Below are 17276 nucleotides of genomic sequence, written 5' to 3' on the forward strand. Positions count from 1 at the left end.
TTCAAGTATTAATGTTGCATCTACTTTCAGTTGATTTTTTTTTAATCTAGTATTTAATCAAGGACCTCCACGAGTCAGGCAGTAGAATCAATCAAATGTGAGATCAGAATGTATATGAAGATGTTATTTTTAACATCTAAAATTCACATATATAGTGAAGAAAAAAAGAGAAGAAAAAAAGCAATCCATCAAATAAGCTACTGAAGGAAATGAGTGATTCCCCTTGTTGTTTAAGGTGGTGGGCATTAACTGCATTGAAGAGAGTTTGCCCTCTGAGTTTCAGGATACTTGTTGTTATTTTCTATCAATAAAGCAAAGTATAAGAGCATACTATTGAACAATATGGGTCATTCAGTCTAAAATCCAAGGTGAGAGTCTGTAGAATTTTGAACAGGACTGAATGGTCAAATTTACAGGGATCCGCTGATATAAATTCTTCCATCCCGTGTTTTCTAGCTCGATCAGTATCTGAAAAAAAAACACATTTAAGAACATGATAAAGACAGATAAAGAGTAACACTTTGATAGCACAGATTATTCTGTTGAGCTATAATTGACCTCTGTAATTGTACTTCTGTTACTCCCTTCATTTAAATTATGTAGATATGCCCTTCGTTGGTCATACCCAAAGATGTGGTGTCTTTATTAGCATTCTTTCAAGATTAAGTTAGCAAATTATTGCCGATATTTGTTTAAAAAAAAACAATGCAAAGAAGGAAAATATGATAAACGTGCTCTGGCTGAATTCCACTTCACTTTCTCTGACCCTTCAGGCCTTTATGCTTCACATATTTTCCCAATTCTTAGGAATGGTCATTTAGTAGAATACAAATAAATTATTTTTGATTTTGTAGAGTTCTTCTTTACATTCCTTCCTGGATATTAAGCACTTTCTTCTAAGTAATTTTTGCGTTTACGGTGCAATTTCAAAATCAGAGATATGACGAGCAAACTCTCAGCTATGGCTTATACGCGTTTATAACGTCATCATCGTTTGTGATGATTGTGCATTATTTCTCTAGTGTTTGTCTTTTCTTACTGTTACTACCTATTTAGGGGCGTAGCATAAAAATGCTGCAACTACGTCAATATCCGTATTTGTACTTTATTTAGGTGTGTGGATTACGAATAAATAATTAATTAATTTACCAGAGAAAACTGTCGATTAAACAGGATCTTATGTGGCAAAAACAAAAAATATAAAAAAATAAAAACTACTGTTTCAGCTTATATTTTTCATTAATTGTTCTTTTTTACATCTCATTATTGCATAAGCATGTTAAGTCCAAAAAATCTTGCATTCACAATACTTCAATTGATAAAAAGTCACCCGGGAGTCATCACTATTAACAGAGAAGGTAGAAATTTCACGTTTTATCTTTAAGGGTTATTTTTGAACCAGGCGGGGTAAAACGCTTCCTCTTAAGATCAGCCTGAAGAAGCCTCCTCCCCCAGAACAATTTAGAAAAACTGGTCTAAAAAATCTCTTTTCTTGTATTTTGACAAATGAAATATCTCCTGAACCCTCCTCCCATAGCGGTGCTGAAGCCACACTTGAAAGCCATTCTATTAGTCACACCAACATACTGTAAAAAAATCTGTAAAAAGAAAATTATTTGAAATGGTGATTGGGAAAGATAGGTCAGTTTTCACACTTTACACCGTTTTGTTGCTCCAACAGCCAAAAGTGGCACCTAAAAACGGGGAAAAATTTGAGGTGCTCTCTCCATGAAGTTGGATGTTTACCGTGTAATGTCTCGTTTATATAAAAAACTGACGCATTGATTTTTTTGCCAAAAATAAATATCACTCTAAAATAGCAAGGATTCAAACTATGAATGCCCTGAAACAGGGCAATATATCTTTTTGTGGGTGCTCCACGTACCGTTAAACACTTCAACACATTGCTTAGTTAGATTGTGGTACAACCGAGCCTTTGTTAGTTTTAATTATTTTGTGTTGGGTCTGTGTTACTTCACTGTCATTTACTATAATTCTGAAATCTCGGGTAAACCATACTTATATTAAAAGTACCGTTTTTAACCTTTTCCACACATCCGTATTTACCAAAATATGGGGCTATTGCCCTACCTCATCTCCTAGAATGTTGTACAATAATAAGAGTTGTGAGTTGTTGAGACAGTCGAGCCTGTCTTAAAATTTTAATTGTTTCGCATTAAGTTTGCACTATTTAACTGTTATCTCATCAAACAGTTCGTGGTAACAAAACTGTGAGTAATGAGTGACTCGGCCCAATAGTAACCGAAACTTTGAAAAACAGAATTTTAGCATCAATAGACACATCAAACGACTTAAGTATTTTTGGTGACTCAAAATATACAAGATTCATCAAAATTAGTGCTACCCATCACAAGTTACGAGCCTGAGAAAATTTGCCTGATTTTTGAAAAAGGGGGGAAACACCCCCCTAAAATTAAAGGTATCTTAATGAAAATTAAACCATCAGATTTAGCGTACCAGAGAACCATACTGTAGAAGTTTCCCGTATCTGCAAAAATGTGGAATTTTGCTATTTTTACCAGAAGACAGATCATGGATGCGTGTTTGTTGTTTTTTTACCCAGGGTTGATTGTATCGAAATAATTGTCCTAGAAGATGAGAGGATTCATTATAACATAAATTAAAAGTTCAAGTCTCGTTTTAAAGTAACCAAAAAGATTGGAGGGCAACTGGGCCACCTCTCATGCCCATTTTCTCCCAAATTACCTGCAGTAAACAGGTATTTTTTTTTTTGGGGGGGGGGGCTTGGGCTTGATTCCTATAGGATCCTATAGAAATATAATGGGGTCCTACATTTCCCTTGTCGAGGAAAATTCATGGAGGGGGTAAATATTCCAGGGGGAATGTTACACTGGGGTATTTAACATAATTACTGTACGAAATTCTTTGTAATTGTCTTACATTCTCTTTGCAAAATTCTCATGTCGAGATGTTCCGGAAGAATTATCTAGGGGCATTTCCCGCGCGTTTTAATTTCCAAGAAATAATTTCCACGGAAGGGGACATTTCTGGAATGATTGAGGAACCGATTAGAAAATAAATTCTTATTCAAATGAAAGAATGCTAGGAAAAATCTTTCAGGCTGAATCGTCCATAAGCAATTTTACAGAGAAGGGGGAATACTCAGCGAAGATGGAACTGTCTGGAGGAAACTTGGGGGGGGGGGTGCAATTTGCGTTGGACTAAATTTACACGGAAGAGTTTTCCGTGAGGGGAAGGGATATATTTCAGAGAGTGATAGCCATATTTACCGGTACTATTTTAAAAACAAGCAGAAATTATTGCATATATGAAGGATTGCCCTCTCCTTAATACCTTACTCTTTACGCTAAAGTTTGACTGTTTGTTCTAATTTTTTAAGAGCGTCCATTGAAACACAGGGGCCGTTTAATTAGAATATTAAGCTTTTTTTAAAAGTGCTAATAGCTTTAGCGTAAAGAGCAAGGTATTGAGCAGAGGGAAACCTTTCATATACAGAATAAGTTTGTCGAAACTAATAGGCAAATTTTGTCTTAGATGTACGGTGAGCCAAATTCGAACCTGCATTAGTTGACAAACGTTCAGAAATTAAATTCAAAAAACAACTTTTTTTTAACTGAAAGTAAAGGAGCGACATTAAAACTTAAAACAAACATAAATTATTCCGTATATGAAAGGCTGTCTCCTCCTCAGCGCCTCGCTCTTTACGCTGAACTTTTTATTGTTTCAAAAAGTAGAGATGTGACAAAGCCAATTAGCGTAAAGAGTGAGACATTGAGGAGGGGACATTCCCTTTCATATACAGAATAATATATGTTCGTTTTAAGTTTTAGTTCCGCTCCTTACATACAGTTAAAAAATAAACTTCATTTTTTTTTTTTAAATCAACATAATTCTAAAAGCTAAGATATTTTGTTGTTAAAACGACAACTTGTAACCCTTTTCACACAGTCGTATTTATAAAAATAGACAGGATGGGGGTATGAAACTACCCCCAACCTCTAGAACTTTGTACGTTAATGACACACTTCCTTTGAAATAGAATTTCCTGCTAGGGTGATTGGGCATGAGTGAGATCAAATATGGCCTCAGCCCTTTCTGGACCATTCCTTTGTTACAATAGTTCTCTTTGTCTTAAAAACGAGAAAAAAGGTATGCCTTGTCAAATTCCTCAATTAAAGAAAACCTTCTCGGTTGATTTGAATAAGTTTTTCCAATGAAAAACAAATTAAGCACAATAGAATTGTTGAGCATCAATCCTTCAGTTTCTAAAATTAACTCGGAATCCTGCTATCATTGGTTGACTTTCAAATTAAATATTAGATAGCAACTAATCGAAAGAAAGAAAAGCCTTACCTCCCTGAATTTTCGCAATTGTAGAGTTTCTGTTAGATGGTGCCAAGGGAGGACTAGGTTTGTGGGACTGGCCTGTAGCCCTGTAAATTGCCATAACCCACATGTGGCAATCTGCTTCGTCGTCAACAGAGAACAGAACACTATCACCTTCTTTAACAGCATTGAAGAAATATTTTCCACCATCCAAATCTGTAGAAAAGAACCCTTATTAGAAGGTAAATTATAGAAATCAGATCTGTCTTACCAAGGATATTCGTAGGTGTCTAGTTAATTTTCGAGTGGGGGTAAAACGAGACATCTGGTGCCAAAGCTCCATTGGATTTTACAGATCCGCAGCCTAGGGGGTTATAGTGGTGGAGCAATACAAATTACCTATTTTGATGTCAAAAATCGATGCAAGAGAAATATAATGTTGCTTCACAGTCTGTTACCAAGTGAAGAACATATTTGTCAAGTAAGTAATTGTTTCTAGCTGAAAAACGTAAGCTGGAACTTACCTTCTGACTAAAATTCTTAGTTACTCATATATTTCTTATTACCCCCAATTAAAGTGAACCATCTTTGGGACTACTTCTCAATCATGTCCCCCCTCCCTCCAGGGACAACCTAGTCAAAACTTTAGCCCATAGCAACCGAAAGTTCGAAAACACGCTGAGAAAAAAATGTCTGGCAACTAAATCTTAATGAAAAAAGTCTGTTGTAAAAACCAATTTGTGGACATTTCAAAAAAAGCCTGAAAATAAACAGAATGGGGTTGGATTGAAATGAAAATTTTACAATTGGAAACACATTAGCAAATAGCTCCATTTAGGCGAATTACAGTTGTCCATCTTCAGCGACAAGAAAAATCACTTTTCACTGGGACGATGCCTCCTTTTTTTTTCTCAAATATTTTTCTATTGCCAATAGTGGGACTTCAAAATATCATAAAACGATGTTTAAGCACTATTTCAAAGGAAATTGCTATATATAGTGCGTTACGTATAATTAAAAACAACGGATACACATTAGTGCCAACCATACAAAAAATGTAATTTTCCTTATGGTGGGGGAGTTACTATTACAATTTACTATTAAGACAAATGCGAAAAAGATATAATTTCCAATTTAGTAAGAGTTGAGAAATATGTGTCGGTACAGTTCCTTTAAAAGAGCGTTTTACATTTTCGATAACTATGGACCGTCGTTCCCTCTTTAGGTTCCCGAAATAGCATTTCCTTACTTCTTTGATGCTATATTTTTTCAATGAAACCTTAAGTGATGAATCTAAGGAAGATATGATCCTTAAGTGACGAATCAATAATTTCTACAACTATCAATAGTTTCTACTCAGATTTTTGGACTCAAAAGTTTCAATATTATTTTTTAGTTTAATATTGAGTTGCGAGGGCCGTCTTTAGTTTGAAAAAGGAAACGTTGGTGAAATGTTCAGCTAAAGGGTTCAAAGAAATGTTTTTTGGAATGAGTATATTATATTCATTCGGCGTGAATACAGTAAAACGGGAGCTAGTTTTTAAAAAGTTTCGAAAACTTAATACTTAATATACAGTTTAAAATATGTGACGTCATATTAAATTAATTGTTATGGTTATCTTACACTAATTATGTGTACATAAACTATTTACTATTTTAGAAGCCCCTCTATTATTTTCAGTGTTCTTAGCTTTCTGTAACTAGCAATGATAATATGACCTTAGACACTGGGAGATCCTCCCATGACATCTATTACGACATCTATTATAGGCTATTAATTTGCTGAACCTATGGCACCGTCATTAGCAAACTGTTATTCTTTTTCCCCAATTTTGATGCTAAGGAGCACCAGACTACGCACTAAATATCGATTTTAGTGAAAAGCCTATTGCCCAATAAAGGACGTACTGTGAGAGGGGTTTTGAAGAAACTTTTGTTATTTAGCCAAAATTTGATAATTTGGTAAATATTTTGTTATTCTGCACTTTTTTGTCAAGAATGTCTCAAAAATATGATTTTCCCAGATGTTAATGTCTTCCCAACTAAAAAATGAATGAATCAAAATGCCTGAAATGAAGTTCTTGCTACGATTATTCTATTTGATAGTTTACTAAATTTTTTTTATTCCTTTCACAGGTGCTGTCATAAAACCATTTCATTGTAAAGCGGAAAAGTTTTCAAAAAGGCACATGAATTCAATATAAAATATTATATTTTTATAAATTGATTTATTTTTTAAAATTTATGGTTAAATCTGTTCTCGGTGGGGACACTCCCTTCTTCACCAGACGATTTCGTCCTCTATATTACCAACCGTAATTTATTAAGTCTACTTTCCAAATGCTTTGATCGAAGAGCGCTTTGGTTACCTATAGATAGGTCATTGACGTCATCAAAACCTTTCGACACTGATTCCTGAATAGATTTTCTCCCTCATATTTCCATGAATTTTTTAACATGAATAGAAATAACTGTCAAGGACTGTTGTAAATTAAAAGTGTTTTAGAACGTTTCTAGCTTGTTAATAGAAGCCCTGCTGTGAATTGCAAATATAATAATTGCGCAAAGAGTAGATGCACTAGGAGTTATCCCCTTTTTTTCGAAATGAACCATTGGGTACGGCAATTAAAAGTATATTGGAAATTTAATAAAGATATAAATTTCTTTTGTTTTCAAAAGTAAGCTTGATTTCTACAACTAAAAATTGCAACGAATAAAACGGGTTATTGTAGAAATTTCAGATAACAAACAGTGGGATTAAAGAAAGGTAAGCATGCTCCAATGTCATTTATGTCTCACACGGCATCAAATCGGCGTATCAGTTGCTCAGTCTTTTTTACAGGTACATTTAACAGGGTTGTCGCTCAACCTTGCGGCAGTTGGAATCCAACCCCCTTTCCTGCATTGTCAAGCAGAGAATCGATTCACTGTTCTACTACAAGGCAGACAGTGTAATTGTAGATATGATTTTAAGCATTTGTCGGATGCTACCTAAAGACTTTTCCAAAATAAACAATTTAGGCGTTACTCAACAGTTCCTGGAAAGTACAAGAATTTTTCAGTCCAAAAGTGAACAAAATTTAACTCAAATGTGATACAACTAGAAGAAGAGCCTGTCGTGAAGCAGCCATAAGAATAGCCTAGGATCCCCTCGATAAAACTGTTCCTGAAAATTTCCATTTTGATCCCTCAACCTTGAAATAAAACTGGATACACTCTTTTCTGATGATTAGAAACAAAATGGACTCTGAGTTCAGAATAGTAATAATTGTAATAAAAAAAATCCTTCGGAGAAACATTGACTTCAGCTACCCGTTGTGCAATTTCACGTGATTGGCTAGTTATTACAAAATTTATCTATCATGTAAAAAAAAATTAATTGATTACACATCGATCAATAGGTTTTTTTATTTCTCTTACAGTTTTTTGTGTGGGTGAGTAACTTTTCAACTGTACTTGTAACGCTATTCGAAGGATATCTTCCGACCATTTATTTTTCTTTCCACGTTTTTAAGCCACAGGATCAAAAGTGAGTCGGCATAACTTGTGGATATTTAATAATATAAGTTAATATGGTTAATATATGATTTGTGTTTACAAGACTAGTGGTTGATCTGCCTAGTTAATTTTAGTTTAAATACATGATATTTGAAAATATAATAAAAAGGATGATATTAGTATAATATAATTTTTGCTTGTAAGCTTAATATTAGCCTACAGGACACCCCAAAGCCAGTCTTCACGACTAACGGTTTACCTTCCTAATTAATTTTGGATTAAAGATACCTGATATTTGGAAAGATAATAATAAGAACAGGATAGAAAGGACATTTGAAAGGATAATATTATGTATTTTGCAGTTTAAAGAACTTTAAAAAAATGAATTGCAAATTTATACAATAGTTCATTCCTTGACACGGTATCAGGTTTCGCAGCTTCTCTGTAAAAGGCTCCTTACTCAGATGCCACATAAAATGTAATAAAAAAAACAACAAAAAAATAATGACATTTTCAAACAGAAAACATGACAGGAAAAGGGCAAATACTTGCCGTCTTCAGTGCAAAAGGGTGCAGTGCAACATACTATCATAGTATGTTGCAAAATTAAATCAATAAACACTTTCAAGAAACAGAAAAATAGTGAAACAACATAGAAAAATCATATATAAACATAAAACCGAGAAGTTTAAGACGTAATCAAACCAACAGTGAAAAAAAAATGTTACCCTTGGACATGAAAAACAAAAAAAGCAACTGTATAAGACAAGATCAAAATACATTCAATCATGTAATTTCAAACGCCTTCTCTCCACTGCTTTTGACACGGCTAATTCCCTATTAGGTTTTTGTTTGTTTGATTTGGCTTGGTTTTAATTTTTGGGTCTATTTGGGGTTTATAGGTAGACTAAGCTTCATCCAGTTTGTTACTAAGGAGGCACAGGAGAACCTCTTCCTTGCCCAAACAGTATTTTTGTGGATATATTTCTCTATTTTTACATCCTCCCAAAATGATTGCAGTAAACCTTCTTCGCTATAAATTAGATTTGTGTCGTCAAGAAGAATAAAAGGAATTATGTTGTGAAAAACCCATATATTTGTGACATGACATAGAAGGATTTTGCTATTGACAATTCATCTTCGCACAAACTTTCTCATGATGATTTGTGTTTGAGAGAGGTGGTTATAGGATTTTAATTTAGGAAAGAGGGGTCCTGTAAACCCTAACTAAAACTAGATAGTGCTTCGTCCCTGCTACAACTGACCTAAATTATTTGTGCTTATTATTTAGTCATTTTTTTTTTAAATAAGAAAGACAGTACTTTAATGAAGCTGTCAAAATATATACTAATGTTTGGACCGTACACCTAGGCAGTGGATCATTCAATCGTTTTAAAATGGGACTTGCGACGAAGTACACTTATGCCTGGTCTCTTTCCAATATGAGTTCTATAATTTTCTCCACAACCTCAATGGGATAATAATTCTTGCAGTGGGATTTTTTTTTACATACTCCAACATGAAGAGAGTGATCTTTTCAGTAAACAATCATAAGCCTATCAAACAAGGATACAAAAGCACTTCTTTGTACACAAGCAGGATGATTCAAAGGATTATGCATCTTTACATATTTTTCTTTTAGGCTTCTTTTCTTACTCTCTTACTTCTTCACTTATTTTGTTGCTGGTGTTCCTGATGGTAATGGAGACTGTAATGCCATTTCCAAAATTATGAAAACTTCTGAATCAGCAGAGAATGGCTCTAGTGCCCTCTTGTCTTCGATCATACATGTGGAAATCGCTGCACGCTATCAATTTAAATAAGAGGCTACCTTAGATATATATGCTTTTCAATGGTATTAAGTCTATTACCTTAAATCGCAGTTACTAGCAATAATACGAATAATTTGTCCACAATGGACGTTTGAAACATATTAATATGGCTGATGATACTTAATAGACGACACCTGAGGAAGCTTGATAACGAGTTATTATCATGGTTGCAGCGGTAGCTGTAAACTAGAAAAAATCGTATCTAAAGAATAGTTTCATAGTTTCTAAAGCATACGATCAATTATTAATAATATAGAAAGGTGAATGAATGACTAATAAGTAATATAAGATAAAGATTTGACGTTTTAAAGAACCGCGTGCTGTAAAACGGTCTACGTTATCTTTCTTTGAGTTTTTCCGTGTCTCTTGATCTCTCTATATCCCTATTTTTCTCTCCCTGTACTTTTTCCTGTCAGTGCGTGGCTCTCCCTCTATGCTCCCTCTCTCCCCACTTCCTTCTTTTTGTCCTTCAATTTGCTCTCTCTCTATATTTCCATCTCTTCCTACATTGGGGCGTGCAAAGATTTTTCAAAAGGTGTAAGTTTTCATAAAATTCCAAAAAGGGGTCCTTAAGTTTCGATTTGTTTGTATTTTAGTCTTTTGTCTGATCTTGCCCAAATTTACAGTTTTTCTGCGTGACGTTTGAAAACTGTTCATATCCATCACTTTCTTCGCCCATTATTACGTTTCTTTCTTAAAAATCTATATAACTTTTGAACTTGAGAAACGTAGGTAAAACGTAGAGTTCAGAGTTCATTTATCCAGCAACAAATAATTACAAAATATCTAAAAACACCCCCTCCTCCATGAAAAGGCTCTATGGCTAGGCAAACAGGGGAGGATGAACAGTGGACATTTCTATTATTTTTTTTTTTTAACTCAAGGTGGGTTACCAGTCTGCCGGTTTCTCCTTGAAAGCATCTAGTATCTTTTCATCCCTATCTTTCTTCGTCTCTTTTTCCTTCCATCTATTAAAAAAAAGAAAAAAAAAGGAATGATGGTTTGATAAAACAAACGAGATAACCAACAATGTCAAAGTAAGATTATAATGGTTACTGTAAAACTTACCCATTCCAACCATCAGATTCGCTTGTAAAAAAAAAAGAAAAAAAGATTAAATGAAAAATATGTAATGTTAATAATTAGAGACAAAGGACACAGATATAACTTTAACAAAATGAAACAAAGGAAAATAATTTTAATAGGATAAGAACTTAAAATCAATTGTACATTTCTTTTCTCAGTGGTACTGTTTTTCATATATAAGAAAATAATATATTATTACGTGAATAACGTAAATAACAACGTTAATGATTAAAATATTCATTCTGCTCATTTTGCTCAGTATGCTCAGCAGCTTGGCTACGCCTCTCAGACACATCTTATAATAACGTTACATTTCTTTTCTTTAATCTACATTTTTTTTTATGGATTTGGGTATTCGATTTTTATCCCTTAGAGTCCCAAAATTATTCTGGATAAAGTTTCGCGTTTCTAGCTTAGTCAATTTAGTTTATTCTTGAGTGCATACGAAAAAATGGAAGCGTACACACTTGATTCTCTGTATTCGGAATATAAACATCAAGAGTGAATTGCTTATGAGTAGCTAATACAAGTAGCTTGACGTAGTTTAGTATGAGGAAACAGATTCAGCAAAGATTGCTATTGCAAAGAAGTCTACAACATGAAATTCAACATATCTGTGAATTCTAGATCTGAAATAAAAAAAAACTAAAAATCCAAAAATTATATAAAAAAAGTAATTTCACGAAATAAACAAGCGTTTATTTTCTGTTTTTTTCTTTGCTTGTTTTTTGTCCTTGTTTTGTTTTGTTTTTGCTAAAGATCATTTGAGGCCACTATTAGTCAAATATTGGAAGAACAAAAAGAGATATTTAAAGTTATAACACCCTTTCAAGTAATTGACAAAGTGCCGTCCTTTGGTGACACAGCGCATTTGACCTCAGCTTGGTAATACAGGACCCAGATATCGATCCTGGCTGTATGATCACACAGCAGGGCCGACACACGGACATTAATAGTCAAGAAGCGTCGTTGATCCGATACAAATGATTTGCAAAGCACCCCCAACTGGGGACTTGAAAAAAGAAATTAGGCCAGACCAAAGCGTACATATTTATTATTTTGCACAGTAAAAACCAGATTTTGTCTGGGTATGACTGACATACTAAAATTCTGGGATAGCCAAAAAGCTAATTGTGAGATATACCAATTTCATAAGCTATACTGCCACGCGAATGCTCTTGTGTCCCAAATATATACATAAAAATTTACTGCAAACTGCTTCGATTGGAAAATTAGAATTTAGAGATTGCCACTTTGTTCAGCATAGTTGAGAGGTCCAATAAAATGCCTCTAGATATGACATCTCCCACAAACATTGAAGCAAGGGCTATAAGTTATACAATTTGTCAACTGTTTGCATTTAGTATTTATTATAGCAGAAGGGTGGCATGTTTGACCCTTGGTATTCAAAAAGCTAAGGGCATTAATGTGAAGTTTTCTGGAGAAAGTCGAGGGAAGTGTTGAAATAAATCAAAACACATAATGTGGATTCAGGTTGTTAAAAGGGACGTATCTCAGGAACAACTTAAGGGTATTAAGTTGGAACTTTCAGGGTATGATAAGGGGAGGGATCAATTTACCAAAAGGCAATATGCGTACTCTACTACTACAACTAGCTAACCACAACAACAACAGCTAATATTTCTGCCACAACTACAACTAAGGCTAAGGATATTAAGGTTAAAATTTCAAAGCATATTGGGGGAAGTTGAACAAAATCAAAACACACTATGTGCATGAAGGTTGTTAATATGAGAAATATCTTAGGAATAGCTTAGAGAATTAAGTTAAAACTTACAAGGCATGTTATTAAGGATGTTGGACTAACCAAAAGGGACTAGACCAAAAGGCTATTACTATTACTTCTACTATTGCCACTGCTACTACTACTACTACTGCTAAAGCTAAAAAAATAAGGTGAAAATCTCAGAGAACGTTGAAATGAGGTTGAACTAGAAAAAAGGCACTAAACCAAAAGGCTAATACTATTACTTCTACCATTACCACTGCTACTACTACTACTGCAAAAGCTAAAAAAAAAATAAGGTGAAAATCTCAGAGAACGTTGAGAGGAGGTTGAATTAGCAAAAAGGCACTAAACCAAAAGGCTAATACTATAACTTCTACTATTACCACTGCTACTACTACTACTGAAAAAAGCTAAAAAAATAAGCTGAAAATCCGAGAGAACGTTGAGAGGAGGTTGAACTAGCAAAAAGGCACTAAACCAAAAGGCTAATACTAGTACTTCTACTATTGCCGCTGCTATTACTTCTACTGCTAGAAATAAAATATAAGGTGAAAATATCAGAGAATCTTGATGGGAGGTTGAATTAAATCAAAACACATTATGTGTGTGCAGGTTAATGGCTTATCAGCAATATCTCAGGAACGGCTTAGAGTATTAAGTTGAAACTTTCATGGATAAGTTGTAAGTAGCCCTTTCTCCTTTAAGTCAACTTTCTGCTATAGACTATGTTGCAAACAATAATGCTATACAGCTAACCATTGACAATTAAAGCACATAGCACAATCCCTTTGAAGATACTGCTAAGTTAAGTGCTGTTAATTGGATTAATAAAAAACGTTTAAAACAATATCTTCATACCTCTCCAGAACTTCCCTCTTTAATATATGTTGTTAATTAGAAGCAAAATATAAATATATGTTCAAGGCTTGAGGATTTTTTACTCTTAGTAATTAAAGCAACTGATTTAATGATCCGTTGTAATTGTTTCCAAGGTTTTACTATGTCGTCCTTCCTTTACGTATTAAATAAAAAAAACAAGCTTTTTTAACTGAAAGTAAGGAGCGACATTAAAACTTAAAACGCACAGAAATTACTTCGTATATGAAAGAGGCTGCTTCCTCATCAACGCCCCGCTCTTTACGCTAAAGTTTGACTCTTTCTCTCAATTCTTCTTTTTAAAACAGTAAAAAACTTTAGCGTAAAGAGCGGGGCGTTGATGAGGAAGCAGCCTCTTTCATATACGAAGTAATTTCTGTGCGTTTTAAGTTTTAATGTCGCTCCTTACTTTCAGTTAAAAAAACTTGTTTTTTTTTATTTAATTTCTGAACGTTTTTGAATCAATGCATGTTTTGATTTTGGCTCTCCGCAGAGGAATAATCAAAACGAAATTTGTATATATTTTTTTTTTTTGGCTCAATGGCTTTCTCATAATTTTGATCGAATGATTTTGAGAAAAAAAGAGCGGGGGATGAAGCCTAGTTGCCCCCCAATTTTTTGGTTAATTAAAAAGGCAACTAGAACTTTTAATTTTTTACGAATCTTTTTATTGGTAAAAGATTTACGTAACTTATAAATTAGCTTACGTAAAGAACTTTTGTATTCTCATGTTTTTATTACATATATGAAGGGATTCGCCCCATCGTCAGTACCTCGCTCTTTACACTAAAGCTTAAATTTTATCCCAATTCATTAAGAATGACACCCTGAATCACAAAAGCCGTAGAATAAGTAGTTGAAATTACTGAAAATACTTTAGCGTAAAGAGCGAGGTATTAGAAGGAGGTGAGCCCCTCATATGGGTAATAATTTCTGTTTGTTTCAAGTGTTATTGCTGTTCCTTACTTCCAGCTGAAAAAGCTTTTTCACTTTTATTTTTTAATTGTTTTTTTTAAATAATGCTAGTAAATCCTGCTCTTCCTTCATGGAAATTTTCTTCTCCCATTACAAATTCTCAAAGGAAAGTTCCCCCAGTATATCCCCCTCTTCTCAACCCCTCCCCCAAACCAAAAAAATCCTCCTGAAAACGCCTGTATACTTCCCAATAACCATTACTATATGTAAGCACAGGTCAAAGTTTGTAACTTGTTGCCCCTCCCACGGGGACTGTGGGGGAGTAAGTCGTCCCCAAAGACATAGTTATAAGGTTTTTCGACTACGCTGAATAAAATGGCTATCTCAGAATTTTGATCCGTTGAATTTGGGAAAATAATTAGCGTGGGAGGGGGCCTAGGTGCCCTCCAATTTTTTTGGTCACTTAAAAAGGGCACTAGAACTTTTCATTTCCGTTAGAATGAGCCCTCTTGCAACATTCTAGGACAACTGGGTCGATACGATCACCCGTGGAAAAAAAAAAAAAAAAAAAAAACAAATAAACACGCATCCGTGATCTGCCTTCTGGCAAAAAATGCAAAATTCCACATTTTTGTAGATAGGAGCTCGAAACTTCTACAGTAGGGTTCTCTGATACGCTGAATCTGATGGTGTGATTTTCATTAAGATTCTATGACTTTTAGGGGGCGTTTCCCCCTATTTTCTAAAATAACGCAAATTTTCTCAGGCTCGTAACTTTTGATGGGTAAGACTAAACTTGATGAAACTTATATATTTAAAACCAGCAGTAAAATGCGATTCTTTTGATGTAGCTATTGGTATCAAAATTCCATTATTTAGAGTTTTGGTTACTATTGAGCCGGGTCGCTCCTTACTACAGTTCGTTACCACGAACTGTTTGAGTTCATTGAATTCGTTGACGCACTCTTCCTAAATTACCCTTCAGTTTTCTTGGCCTACTTTCACAATTTTGGGTAAAGATTGCCCTTGTGCTCAAAAACAAAAGGTCACATCTGATAGTGTCAAGATCTAGTCGGATATCAAAATTACGTTTTGAGGCATTTCGTGGGAACGTTAATTTTTTGAGGATTTGCATTAGGGAAGCTTGAAAATTAATGAGAATTTATACCTAATCTAGACCTCATTTTATGACATAATAATCACCATTAAATTATCCAGCCTAGGATAAAATGAGCAGTTCAGAGGCCAACTTGACCAAGTCTATAAAACAAGAAATGGAGGAGATTAAAAGTAGAGTTTACAAGCAGTCAGGGGCGGATCTAGAGCAAAATCTTGGGAGAGGCCCGATTTGACAAGGGCCCAAATGAGCCAAATCTTGGGGAAGGGGGACAATGTGAAAAAGATGCCAATAATTGACTAAATTGAAAAATTTATTAAAAAAAAGAGTAAATAAGATAAAACAGGGAAAGAGGGCACTAGAAAAATCGTGGAGGAGGACCCAGGATCACCCAAACCGTCCCCCTGGATCTACCAGTGCGAGCAGTGCACTGGCAGTGCAAGCAGAATAAAAGTAGACTTTACTGCTATGGTTAAGTTGAAAGCACCGACCGTTTGGTGGGTAAGCACTCAGAATTTGATGTTCGCTAACAAACTTGAGCATGAAAAATGCTATTATATTTAGAATGAACTTATTTAAAAATATATTCGTGAATTATAAAAATGTTGGCGTTTAAAGGCAAAATTTTCTGTCGTATCTTCAACTCGCTTTTAGTTTTACTTCAACGTTGGTACATACAAAGTCAAGAATCAACCATTTTGATAACTAAACCTTAAAAGGACCTGGAAGGTCAAAATAAATGATTCTACTTGAGTATAATTAAAGATAAAAAAGACATACCACTAGCTTGTTCAATATAATCAACAGTGTAGCCATCAAGCTGCAGCATTTCTTGCGGCTCTGTCCTCTTTTCTTTGTAACTACACATTGCAAATGTATACTGGGACACTTGAACTAATACGAAATACCGCTTCTTCCATTTCTTCCACACACCTTTTCCTATTGCATAGACATAACCACAATGCTTCATATTTAAAGGCTTATCAACCCGACAGGCTACTTTTATTCTTAAGTCCTTATCAATGCTATTCTTGGCCACTTCTAACTTATGCCATTCTGGTAACTAAAATAAATTGAAATAAAATAAATGAAGATAGCACAATTCATAAAGGATTAAAAATGAAATAGTCAAGATGCCTTCAGACGACAGGCAAACACATAATAAAGTGCATTATTTCTATTGTGAGTTCCTGTACTGCTGTACCAAATAAACATTATCGGTACATACTATAAACGTCTTCTGTAGTTAACACCTGATGAGAAACATAGATTGATTAGTTTTTAATAAAAACTGAACAACTGAAAAACTTTAATAAAAACTGGCTATTTGCGAGGGCGAATCACCCGAGCTGCTCACTTACTTGACGGAGTGACGTGACGACAATCAAAACCCGCGCTTTGCAGTTTTTTATACTAAATAGAGAGCTTGAGAAGGGTCTCCGAACATACATATAAATATACATAATACACAAATACTTAGGATGAGTCAGAACTTTGATTGAAGTGCTTATAGCGACCCTCGTAGCAAGGACCCCTTACAGGGAAGTTACTATTTGCTAAGGATTTTCCACGTTTTAGCAGTTGGAAAAAAAAATACATTTGAGAAAAGATCTGCAGATGAGTATTTACCCATCTGGCTTGAATCACTTCCTCCCGTTCAACAGAAAGGTGCTAAATAATGCTAAAAATGGAAGTACCCATGGGATTTCCTCAGTTTTTAGAAGTTTTTTTTTTATGTTAGCCGACTTAGACACTGTTAATGAAAGATCATTTAGTATCTCTCTCTACAGAAAAGTTATACCAGCTACAGTTATACTCCCTGTAGCTGACATTTGGCAACTTAACTAGAAATACAAAAATCTTCTCATAAATA

General features: G+C 34.4%; 1 protein-coding gene across 7 annotated transcripts in view; it reads right to left on the reverse strand.

Annotated features, from left to right (window-relative positions):
• LOC136026467 (calcium-dependent secretion activator-like) overlaps nt 1-17276 on the reverse strand; it is a 198481-nt gene that overhangs the window by 92573 nt on the left and 88632 nt on the right. For 4 of the 7 annotated variants that reach the window (XM_065703066.1, XM_065703065.1, XM_065703063.1 and 1 more), the window contains 4 exons: nt 16184-16466; nt 10728-10748; nt 4357-4545; nt 332-468 (listed from right to left, as the gene is read on the reverse strand). In XM_065703066.1, the coding sequence (XP_065559138.1) occupies nt 332-468; nt 4357-4545; nt 10728-10748; nt 16184-16466 (630 nt within the window). The remainder of the gene's footprint in view (nt 1-331; nt 469-4356; nt 4546-10727; nt 10749-16183; nt 16467-17276) is intronic. The other 3 variants (XM_065703070.1, XM_065703067.1, XM_065703069.1) reach the window with 1 other exon arrangement.

This window comes from Artemia franciscana, chromosome 4 (assembly GCF_032884065.1).
Source record: "Artemia franciscana chromosome 4, ASM3288406v1, whole genome shotgun sequence".
NCBI classification, from domain to species: domain Eukaryota; kingdom Metazoa; phylum Arthropoda; class Branchiopoda; order Anostraca; family Artemiidae; genus Artemia; species Artemia franciscana.